We start from the raw sequence: 12,598 nt of genomic DNA, 5'->3' as shown, positions 1-12,598 counted from the left end.
TGATTGTGTTATTTAGTTTTTTGGTGTCTAGTCTTTTGAGTTATTTATATACTCTATTAATCCTCTGTTAGAAAAGTAGGCAAGATTTTCCCCTATTTTGTTGGTTCTCTTCACATTCTTGTTTTGTTTGCTATGCAGAAACTGTTTAATTTGATGCCATCCCATTTATTACCCCTAAGCATTATTTCCTGAGCTTTAGGGTTACCATTGAATAAGTGGTTGCCTGTGCTATATATTGGAGTATTGAAATGTTTTCTTCTAGGAGTTGCTTAGTTTTTGTTCTAATTCCTACTTCTTTTGATTCATTTGAATTGACTTTTGTACAGGACGAGAGAGGATCTAATCTCATTTTTCAACACATGGATATCAGTTTTCCAAGCATCCTGTGTTGAAAAAATTGTCTATTCTCCAGTATATGTTTTTGGCATTTTCTTCAAGGATCAGATGCCTGTAGATGTGTAGGTTTACTTGAGTATCTTCTGTACCATTGGTCTATGTGTCTGTTTTTATATGAGTACCATGCAGTTTTTGATTCCCAAGCATTTTATTGGTTTTTTTTTTTTTTGAGGCTATTGTGAATTGCGTAGTTTTCCTAATTTCTCTTCCAGTGGCTTCATTGCTTATGTATAGAAATGCATTTGGTTTATGGGTAATGATTTTATATCCTGATGAATTTATTTATTCTAGAAGTTTTATGGTATTAGGCGTAGGGTCTTTGTTCTAGTGCCTAAGTCTTTGATCCACTTTGAGTTGATTTTATGCAGGGTGAGAGTGAGAGAGGTTTAATTTCATTTAGATTTCCAGTTTTCCCAGCCCCATTTGTTGAATGGGCTATCTTTTCTCTAGTGTATGTTTTCGATGCCTGTGTCTAGTATAAGAAAACCATATTTATGAGGGTTTGTCTCTGTCTTCTATTTTGTACCTTTGGTCTACATTTCTATTTTGGTGTTAATATCATGCTGTTTTGTTATTATTGCTCTGTAGCATAGTTTAAGGTCTGGTATTGTGATGTCTCTTGCTTCACTCTTCTTGATAAGGATGGCTTTGACTTATTCTGGGTCTCTTATTTTTCCAAATGAATTTCATGATTGCTTTTTCTAGTTCTATGAAGAATGTCATTGGGATTTTAATAGGAATTGCATTAAATCTGTATAACAGTTTTAGTAGTCTGGCCATTTTGACAATGTTAATTCTGCCTATCCAAGAGCATGGGAGATCTTTCCATCTTCTAAGGTCTTCTTCAATTTCTTTCTTTAGTGTTATGGAATTTTCATTGTAGAGGTCTTTCACCTCTTTTGTTAGATTGATTCCAAAGTATTTTATTTTTTTTACCATGCAATTTTTGTTACTACAACCCTGTAGTATAATTTGAAGTCAGGTATTGTAATACCTCTAGCACTGCTTTTTTGCCTTAGAATTGCTTTGGTTATTCTGGGTGTTTTAGTCTTCCAAATGTATTTTAGAACTATTCTAGTTCTGTGAAGAATATTATTGGTATTTTTATGGGGATTGAATTGAATCTGTAAGTTGCTTTTGGTATAATAGCCATTTTAATAATAATAATTCTGCCAATCCATGAATATGGAAGGTCTTTCCATCGTGTGTCTTCTTCAGTTTATTTCCCAAGTGTTCGATAGATTTCATTGGAGATATCTTTCACCTCCTTAGTTAGATTTACTCCTAGTTTATTTTTTGAGACTATTGTGGAAAGGATTGTTTTTCAGATTTCTTTCTCTGTAGATTCATTATAGGTGTATAGGAAAGCTATTTATTTTCATACATGATTTTGTAACCTGCTCCTTTAGCTTTAGCTATCTTCTGAAGCTTTTTGGCTCCTCTAAATACAGAATCCTTTCTTTTGCCAAAGTGGTAATCTAAATACTTATTTTGAATTTAGGAGACATCTGTGAAGACACCTTTTCTTAATCCTTCATGTTTTCTCATCTCTGATTATTATGCTGTTGCTTCAAAGGTAAGTTACATAAATGTATTTACATGATTCTTTATTTTCTCTTTGTTCTAAAACAGTAACCAGTGATTTCAAATAGATTATGACATCCATAACCTAAATCCAAACTTCTGAGTTTGTTTTTTTTTGTTGGTGCTGGGATTGAACCCAGGGTTTTGTGCATGCTAGGCAAGCACTCTACCAACTGAGCAATATCTCCAGCCCTCAAATCCAAACTTCTGAGTCATTCAGACTGAACTAGGAAATAAAACTTTCAGCTTTTTTTTTTTTTTTTTTGGTACCAGGAATTGAACTCAGGGGCACTCAGCCACTGAGCCACTTCACCAGCCCTATTTTGTATTTTATTTAAAGACAGGGTCTCACTGAGTTGCTTAGTACCTTGCTTTTGCTGAGGCTGGCTTTGAACTCGAGATTCTCCTGCCTAAGCCTCCAGAGCCACTGGGATTACAGATGCACACCATTGCACCCAGCAGCTTTTTGCTTTTTAAAAAAGTATTCTCTTGGGCTGGGGATGTGGCTCAAGCGGTAGCGCGCTCGCCTGGCATGCGTGCGGCCCGGGTTCGATCCTCCAGCACCACATACCAACAAAGATGTTGTGTCCGCCAATAACAAATAAATAAATAAATATTTAAAAAAAAAAAAAAAGTATTCTCTTGGGCTGGGGCTGTGGCTCAGCTGTAGCCCACTTGCCTGGCATGTGTGAGGCACTGGGTTTGATTCTCAGCACCACGTAAAATAAATAAAGGACTATCAACAACTAAAAAATTAAAATTAAAAAAAAAGTATTCTCTTTTTTAAAAAATTGCTTTTATTTTTTAAATACATGACAACGGAATGCAAAAGTATTCTTTTTTATTCTCACAGTTTCCTAATGTAGTAGTCATGTATCACTTGAGAGGGATATGTTCTGGGAAATACTCAGGAAGTTCCATCTGTTGCAAACATCATAGAATGCTTATACAAACTTATACAACTCTAAGTATTATTAGGCCAATATCAACTTACAGAACTCCTGTGGCATATGCAGTCTATCAGTGACTAAAATGTGGTATGTGACACCTCACTATTAATAAAATACCTATGACTAGAAAATTGCCCTGTGTATGCCATTTTTCAGTGATCTCAATAAACTGACATCCAGGTCATGATTTATGTAAAATCACATGACAGCTAAAAGCCTAAACCTTAGAATTCATCTTTGCTCAGGCCCTGATTAGATGTGTCACCTGAAGCAGCTTCAGATTCTTCAGATTCTTTCCTGAACCATCAACTCTACCTCACAGGATGTCTTGAGAGGGACAGCTATTAAGCATCTTGTAGATTTGGTGACAGATCTGTATAGGGTTGTTTAAAAAATGTTACCACTCTGGTTTTGGGGTTGTAGCTCAGTGGTAGAGCACTTGCCTAGCATGAGTGAGGCACTGGGTTCAATCCTCAGCACCACATAAAAATAAATAAATAAAATAAAGGTATTATGTCCATCTACAACTAAAAAATAAAAAAGGAAAAAAAAATGTTACCACTCTGACAAAGAAGCTTTGAAAATAGCAATGACTTCTGCCAGAGTCCTACCATCATAACGTACATTATTAAGTTGTTGATTTAGCCAATCTTAGATCCCCTATAATCAAACTACTTAAATACTATTGATAAGTATTGTACTAATAACTACTTTCTATATAAGTATAAATAAGTAATTTTTGGTTTTCTCCAAAATAATTTGTTTACAAGACATTGGTAAACACTGAAAACTTCATAAAATTTAATAATGTAACTTTATAAATAAAACATCAACATAGAATAGTAGTAAATTTCTTATAGAAAATATAGAAAAAGTTTGATTAAGCTACCTCTTAACATTGAAAACACAATTTATTGCTCAAAATGTAGAAACATGTATACAATTCTCTTTCAGAGCCTTTTTTTGTGGTGTTAGGGATTGAACCCAAGGTCATGAACATGGCAGGCAAGTACTCTACCACTGAACTACATCCCCAGCCTCCAAGTCTCTTGATTTGGAAATCTCTCAGTTCTAATTCCAACGGGTTCATCTTCAAGGAATACCTGATGGTAAAGAATGGGCTCTCTTAAGAGTTCTTGTGTTATTTGGATCTAGTTGAGGTTGCTGAATTGAACAAATGCAGCCCACAGAATTAATAATTTGGACACTTGAATGTACAGGATCATGTAAAAGAGAGAATTCTGATGTTTTAGGCCAGAGGTTTTTGAGTAGAAAATTCTCTTTCATCAGATTTTTGTTTTTATTCTCTTTTGAGGTAGTGTCTTTTTCTTCCAGTGCCCGAGCAAGCATGTAACTAACTTTTCTTTGATGAGCCAGTGCTTCTTCTTTATCATTTAACTGCATGCAGAGAAATTAAAAATATAATGGTTAGTCAATAAGTCAAAATATAATCAGAAAAAGGAGTGTCCATATTTTATCAAAATATTAAACTCTAAATCTGTCCAGTCAATCTGTATAAGTTGTCACCTGATGCCTAAGTATTATGCTACATTTGAGGATTGTTTTCAAAAAGGAAAACAGAAGACAGTATTAGTTTTTTGGTTTTTTTTTTTTTTTTTGTACTGGGGATTGAACTCAGGGGCATTCAACCAGTAAGCTACATCCCCAGTCCTATTTTTTTTTTTTTTTAATTAAGAGAGAGTGAGAGGGGGGAGAGAGAGAGAGAGAGAGAGAGAGAGAGAGAGAGAGAGAATTTTTAATCTTTATTATTTTTTTTTAGTTCTCGGTGGACACAACATCTTTGTTGGTATGTGGTGCTGAGGATCGAACCCGGGCCGCACGCATGCCAGGCGAGCGCGCTACCGCTTGAGCCACATCCCCAGCCCATCCCCAGTCCTGTTTTGTATTTTATTTAGAGACAGGGTCTTGCTGAGTTGCTTAGAGCCTCACTGTTGCTGAGGCTGGCTTTGAAATCGCAATCCTCCTGCCTCAGCCTCTCTAGCCATTGGAATTATAGGTGTGTGCCACCGTGACCAGCCAAAATAGTATTACTTCTATTGAAAATTTTATAAGTCATCTAGATGCAGGAGAAATGTGTGTGTGTGTGTGTGTGTGTACACAATATATCAACATTTATTTCTAAAAGAATATTGTTATTCATAAATTTTTTTATAGATTTATATGCAAATGAGTATTAAAAGTCCTTAAAGTATGTTTAAAAACACCTCAGTCACTCAACATCTTATCTGCAATGGGGATAACAATAATTTCAGGGTTTTGGAAGTGCCTTGAACCTTAAGTGATATTTGTGCCTTATCTGACATTTACATGTAAATGCAGGCGACTGAGCTGGCTGAAGGAGGGAGTTTCAGAGGTGGAGCTTTAAACATGAGTAAGAGAAATGGAAAGAGCAAGAGTTAAGGAGATGGTCACATGAATTTGGAGAATGCTATCCTAAAATAGGAAAAGAGCATAAAAGAAAAAGTATAGAGAGATGAAGTGCTGAATTAGTAAGAGGCAGAAGAGACTGGCTTAACCACAACCTCTAATAAAAAGAAAGCAAAGGTTACTAACCAGATCTATTAGCATCCTAAAAACTGCTTGAGGATCATCCTGGTTTTCATTTCTCTTAGAACTGTTTTCTGAAGGCAACATACCCAACAGTTTCTGCCCTAAGGTCTTCTTACTCCTTTGTGATGAATCTCCTAAAGAACATGAAAACACAGCTGAGACAAAAATGTGTTCATTGAAGTATTTCCAGTAAGGAGATAACTGTGAACCAACACTAATTTCTAAATCAGTCCACACATTGTCCTCTTCAAGAGGCCACTGGGACATGTGAATCTCCTGAAAAAGATAATGTAGTGGTAGGAGCATGGACTTGAGAGCCAGGAGGGCATCTGAAGGTGACAGGGCCACCACTGAAAAACCCAGGGCCTGCCTGCCTTTTTATAGCATAGTTGCTCTTTAGCACCAGCTTTTGGCTGTGAGAGAATGCAATCCATGTCAGAGTAGCCAGAATCACAGATTGAATGGCAAATCTCTCAATGTTAAGTATCAGCCACTAACTACATGATTTGAAAAAACAATACAGACCCAACAAAAATGTCTGCAGACCACAGAGGCCTCTGAATCATGCTAACGCTGGAGCCAAAAAGACCTGAGCTCAAATCCTTGTTTAGCCAACTTACTAATGGTAAGTTTTGGATGAGTTTTCTGAGCTTCATATTCTTCACCTCTAAAATGAAAATAATATTACCTACTTCTGAGGTTCCTATGCCATAAATGATTGTTTTTTTAATATTTTTAGTTGTAGATGGACACAATACCTTTATTTTTATTTTGATGCCACTTAAAAATGACAATAACTCAGTGAGACTCTGTCTCTAATAAAATACAGGAATTGGGCTGGGGATGTGGCTTAGTGGTTGAGTGCCCCTGAGTTCAATCCCTGGTACCCACCCCCCCAAAAATAAAAGTAAAAGGAAAAAAAATGGCTGAAGGAGCCACATGGATGGGAGAAGGATTAAAGATTGAATTGATTATCAATGTCCAGCGACTGATAATGGAGCCTCCATAAAACTCCCAAAAGACTGGGTTTGAGAAACTTGTGGATAGCTGAATATGTGTGCAGGCTCCTGATGGGTAGCATGTCCCAGAAGGGTACAGACATTCTGTGCCCCTCCCCACATGCCCTATGCATCTCTTCCTTCTGACTGTTCATCTGTATTTTTGTAATATCCTTTTTAAAAAAATCTTATTTTTTTTTTGGTGGAGTTCTTTTTTTTTGGTCTTTTTTGGAACTGGGGGTCGAACCCAGGGCTTTGCGAATGCAAGGCAGACACTTTGCCATTGAGCTACATCCCAGCCCTCCTTTTTTTTTTTTTTTAAAGAGAGAGAGAGAGAATTTTAATATATTTTTTGTTTTTTTTAGTTTTCGGCGGACACAACATCTTTGTTTGTATGTGGTGCTGAGGATTGAACCCGGGCCGCATGCATGCCAGGCGAGCGCGCTACCGCTTGAGCCACATCCCCAGCCCCCTCCTTTTTTTTAAATATTTAATTTTTAGTTTTAGGTTGGCACAATGTCTTTAATTTATATTTATGTGGTGTTGAAGATTGAACCTATGCATGCTAGGCAAGCGCTCTACCACTGAGCCACAACCCTAGCGCCTGTAATATCCTTTATAATTAACCACTAAATGTGTTTCTTAGAGTTCTATGAGCCATCCTAGCAAACTAATTGAACCCACAGAGGTGGTCATAAGGAATCCAATTCACTGAGAAATACTAGTTAATAACCTACTTTTATTGACTGGCCTCTGAATGGGGGCAAACTCATGAGACTTGAGCCTTTACACTGTGTAATCTGAAGTTAGTAGATACAGTCAGGGTTGAGTTATACTGCAGGACCTGTTGGGTGATGTCCAAGGGAGAACCAATTGTTTAGTGTGTGGGGACATCCCCAACACTTTTGGTGTCAACTGCTGTAGTGAGTGGTATGTGAAACATTTTGATTTTTCCTACTTCTTACATTAAGCAGAATTCTGGAATATAAAATAAGCACATATTCAAGTGCTGAATGAATATGACTCCACCTCTTAAGAAAATCCCAATTTTGTCTATGAAGCAACATCCTAATGGCCCAACCTCCCCGCAGAGCTGGGTCCATTGTTGCAGGTGACAGACTAACAGGCTTTCCTAAGATTCCTTTGGTCCTGCTTTCTCCTTTTCTTCTCTCTCCCTCAATATTCCTTTTCCAACAGAATAAACAAGTAATTAACATCCGATTTCCAAAGGAATCTGACTTCACTTAACCCAGAACACCATAGCTGTCTACACTTTGAAAATCATGCCCTTATCAAGGGCCTAGCTGAGAAGAAAGGTGTCTGAGGAATATCACTCTCAACAATTGTCCATGGTGGAACTAAAATTCTTTGTTTTCTGTTGATGCCTAGCTAGAAGTCTAAATACACGGAAGGACCATGTCAGCTTTTTTCCCCTAGCAAAATCACCTACCCTGAGTTAAACATTGAGGTAGACCTTCAACTTTTATAAAGGAATTATTATAGAAAATAGACATAGATATTAATTTTGTATTTATTATAAATTATTGTAGCTAGGTGCGGAGGCACATGCCTAAAATCCCAGCAACTCAAGAGGCTGCAGCAGGACCATTGAAAGTTCAAGGCTGGCCTCGGCAAGACCCTGTGTCTAAATAAAAAATATAAAAAGGAGAATAAAGCTCAGTGGTAAAGCAACTCAGGATCAATCCCCAGTACCAAAAATAAATAATTGTTGAGGATTTAGCTTTTATATTTGCTCAGTGGACGCTGAAAGCCTCATGTCAGTGACACTTTTGGAATCTAATTTCAGGACAATGTGACTGCCTTTTTAGGAAATGAGAGTTGTGGGATATTCTATTTTCCCTGTAGCCCTAACTTCTACCTGATGAACACTCTAAAGATATAGCTTTTATGATTTGCTTTTCTGTCTTTCGTAGTTCTAACTACTTATCTTCTCATTATCCTTACAAGCCACTTACCTTTTCATCAAGAGAAGAAGGGGTAAAGTTTAACTAGTGAAGCTACAATTCACAATAGTTGACTTATATGGTATTACTTATGTATACTGATGGAAAAATATTTCAAGCGAAATTGATATCTACTATTGAATTTTTTATTTTTATGATATGGGGGCACTCTACCATTGACCTTCATCCCAGGGACTTGCTAAGTTGCTAAGGCTGGCCTCAAACTTGTGATGCTCATGCCTGAGCCTCCAGAGCATCTGGGAGTATAGGGGTGCAACACCTTATCCAACTCAATTTTTAAATAAATCACAAACAACTACATGTGAAATTTCAATTCTATTCATCTACTCTGGATTAACTGTGTTTCATCAACTTTGATTATAACCCAAAACAACTGAATTTATACCTCATTATTTATGGTCATTATAATTCATAGTTACCATCCTCTTTAAGGTGCTTCCAATTTATCTGTTTCGTTGCTTTTTTACACATTTTATCCATTTGTGTCAATCTTAGTGCCTGGTCATTTTTTCTCATTAATTGTTGCTCAAATGCAATTCTGAATGCATCTGCCATTGTGTAAGCTTCTTCTTTACTCTTCTGCAAAAGTTCCAACTGGTTTTGAAAGAAAGTTCAGGAAGTGTCAGAGGCAAAACCAAAATAGTTTTTGCCTGTACTGAATGTTGAATCAAATTAACATATGCAGTCTCCCTGTCTGATACTGATCTATTGCTGGTATTGATTTAGTTTACCTGCTTAAACTAAAATTACCACTTGCTGATTCTAGAGCCTACTATGATCTGGATTATCAGTAGTTTCCCCCTTGGCGCCTTTCAACTATTTGCTAATCCAGTTCTTGGAATTTTCTACCCTAGACAAGCTCTATGAGTGTACTCCCCACATCCCAGGAGGAAGGACCCAACTAGAATTAGAAGGCAAGATGTCAAAGGCTGCATTTTAATTTGGCATTGAGCCACAGCAAACACCACTGAACACCTCTGGAATACCTCCCAGAGCTTATCACAACTGTGATACATGTAAATGTATACTTTTCTTAGTGAATTGTTAATGTTTAGCTGTTAGCTTGCCTAAAGGATCTGAATTCCATTCCTTAAAAAAATAGTAAAACATTTTAAAAATTATGGGTCATGTACAAGATTTATAATAAAAGCCCAATTATAATAACTATCATTAAGTGGCACACTCATGGCACTGTGCTAAACATAATATATCCATTTCCTCTTCTCACTACAACCCTCTAAGGTAGTTACTACCCTCTGTTTAAAATAGAGGAAACTGAGATATCCTGCCCACACTGCAAATAACTGGAGCTAAGGTGCACCCCTAAGTCTGGCCTGCACAAAGTCTATACCTGGTTGCTTTTCAAGTAATCTTCACGTTTATCTCCCTATTAATCAGTGTTACTGTTACTAATTCCTAGAGATATTAAGCATAAATACAACTTTTCCTTCTATTTTATAGTAATTTTAAGACCATATATAATTGAGAAAAATACAAATTTAGGAAACATTAACTATTGCCTTAGGCAAATGACTACATGACTTCAAATATCATACCAAGTACTATTTATATTGGAATCAAGTAAACAAAATCTCATTTATAAATTAATGCTGTCATATAAAGCTAACTATAAGTTCCACAGCCAAAGGCTAGTAAGAGGAATTACTGCATATACCTCCATTTATTGTATTAATAGAAAAAGAATCAAAGCTTCTGCTATTGTGATAATGCAATACCTCGTTTTTGAGCTGAAGAACCAGTTTATGAGTGGATGCTGCCATTCTGGCACAAGAACAGGGGCTCCTTCCAGGACCATGACAAAGGCAGGCTCCAAGGATTGCAAGCTTAAAACCCAAAAGCATTACCCATGTTACTAAGTGTCACACTGTTTTAGCTGCACACAATGCAGGGCACCCCCACATACCCACACATACTACTATTCAAGCATCTGATCCAGAATCAAAGGGAGAAAAAACAGGAGCCTATTCAAGATTGTAACAGAAGATTTCCTGAATTTTTTCTCAGTTGATTTTATTTTCCTTTCTGCTAAACAGGTTTAGTATACCATATCTGAAATGCTTGGGACCAGAAATTTTTCAGAATTATGGATTTTTTTTGGAATTTGGAATATTTGAATATACATAATGAGCTATTTTGAGGACAGGATCCAGTTCTAAACCAAGAAATTCATTTATTTTTTATGTACACTTTAGACATAGCCTGTGGGTAATTTTTTAAAAAAATTTTTTAGTTGTTAATGGACCTTCATTTTATTTATTTATATGCAGTGCTGAGGATTGAACCCAGTGCCTCAGACATGCTAGGCAAGCGCTCTACCACTGAGCACAATCCCAGCCCATCTGTGGGTAATCTTATACAATTATATTTTTCATGCACCTTCATTCTAACTGCCAGTTCCCTCTGAGGAGACTGCATACTCAGAAATGTTACATGAAGCTGGGCGTGGTGGTGCACATCTGTAATCCCAGCAGGAGGATCCAAGTTCAAAGCCACCCTCAGAAACTTAGACCTTGTCTCAAAAAATAAAAAGGGCTGGTTAATGTGGCTCAGTGGTAATGTGCTCCCAGGTTCAATCCCCACTTTAAAAAAATATATATATATGAACTCAGGACCTTTGAACCTCACTAGCCAAACACCCACACTAGAACCATTAGCAGATCTTCATTCTGATCCTTGCTCAACCACAGGCTATCTCATCACCTTGGGAAAGTAAATGAACTTGTCTAAGTTTTAGACTGATAATACCCACTTTGTAGCCCTCAGAGACAACTATAAAGATAAGATAAAATAAGGTGTGAAAGTTCTCACATTGTAAGCCCTTGCCCAGGAGTGAGACACTACTTAACACAGCTTCTGCTGCAGTTGTAAAAATAAGAAATAAATGAGGTGAGAAGCAGCCAGCACACCCCTAATGTCCAAGAATGTCATGCCTGAAGGTCATGGTAGCAGCAAGGTGTGAAAAACTGACCTCTGCAAATCCTTGGGCCTCTCTCACCTTTAGTCTCAAATTGCTAAGTACAGTGCCATCTTTGAACAGGTACCAAGAAAGAGGAAAATAGAAAATCTCCTTCCCACCTTCCTTACATACATACCTACCTCAAGACCTGACACCTCTGTAAAGTCATTTTTATCCCGGCACATGTTTTCCTGAGCCATCTTCTGCTGTTTGATATCAAGTATGGCGAGGGCCTCCAAGTATTGTTTATTCAAAACTAGGAAAGCCATACAGGAGAATGTTAGTTATGAATCTAGCCTCATCTAATCTGGCTACACCAGATTAGATATAGTCATTTCTTCTGAGCTACATATATACAACTGATGGATTTTGGGCTCCGTCCAAAAAACCTACTGATTGAATAGCAAGTATCATGTGAAATAACATACAATACTAGAAAAAATTTTTTTGGACCAGGGATTAAACTCAGGGGTGCTTAACCCATATATTTTATGTTGAGACAGGGTCTCACTAAGTTACTTAGGGCCTTGCTAAGTGGCTGAGACTGACTTTGAACTTGCCATCCTCCTGCCTCAGTCTCCCAAATTGCTGGGATTACAGGAATGCACCACCACACCCAGAAAAAAAAAAGTTATTTTATTTTATTTTTTTAAAGAGAGAGTGAGAGGAGAGAGAGAGAGAGAGAGAATTTTTAATATTTATTTTATAGTTCTCGGCGGATACAACATCTTTGTTTGTATGTGGTGCTGAGGATCGAACCCGGGCCGCACGCATGCCAGGCAAGCGCGCTACCGCTTGAGCCACATCCCCAGCCCAAAAAAGTTATTTTTAATACCAAAGCATCTTAACTTTGAATCCCAAATTTGCTCCTTGTTGGCTCTGGGAAAATTTGTAGGATTTTAAAAAAGGGAACATGTAAAGGCAAATTATTCAGAAACTGCAGATAGTAGGAGAAATGGATGATGAGATCTCATATATTGTATTCATGTTGAATGTACCAGCTGCCACACTTTACCAGATTTTTCCCTATTAAAAGTTTTCATGGGCTGGGGTTGTGGCTCAGCGGTAGAGCGCTCGCCTAGCACATGTGAGGCCCTGGGTTGGATCCTCAGCACCACATAAAAATAAATAAAATAA

At 37.2% G+C, this 12,598-nt stretch overlaps 1 protein-coding gene across 8 annotated transcripts in view; it reads right to left on the bottom strand.

Annotated features, from left to right (window-relative positions):
- Positions 1-2,804: 2,804 nt before the first annotated feature.
- Positions 2,805-12,598, bottom strand: part of Ccdc125 (coiled-coil domain containing 125) — a 29,375-nt gene continuing 19,581 nt past the window's right edge. For all 8 annotated transcript variants that reach the window (XM_078015558.1, XM_078015549.1, XM_021722468.3 and 5 more), the window contains 5 exons: positions 11,602-11,717; positions 10,221-10,328; positions 8,904-9,078; positions 5,505-5,635; positions 2,805-4,328 (listed from right to left, as the gene is read on the bottom strand). In XM_078015558.1, the coding sequence (XP_077871684.1) occupies positions 4,023-4,328; positions 5,505-5,635; positions 8,904-9,078; positions 10,221-10,328; positions 11,602-11,717 (836 nt within the window). In that variant the 3' untranslated portion in view covers positions 2,805-4,022. The remainder of the gene's footprint in view (positions 4,329-5,504; positions 5,636-8,903; positions 9,079-10,220; positions 10,329-11,601; positions 11,718-12,598) is intronic.

This window comes from Ictidomys tridecemlineatus, chromosome 1 (genome assembly GCF_052094955.1).
Source record: "Ictidomys tridecemlineatus isolate mIctTri1 chromosome 1, mIctTri1.hap1, whole genome shotgun sequence".
Classification (NCBI taxonomy): Eukaryota; Metazoa; Chordata; class Mammalia; order Rodentia; family Sciuridae; genus Ictidomys; species Ictidomys tridecemlineatus.
Note: the sequence above shows the minus strand (reverse complement) of the source record. Positions and strands in the feature narration are given on the sequence as shown.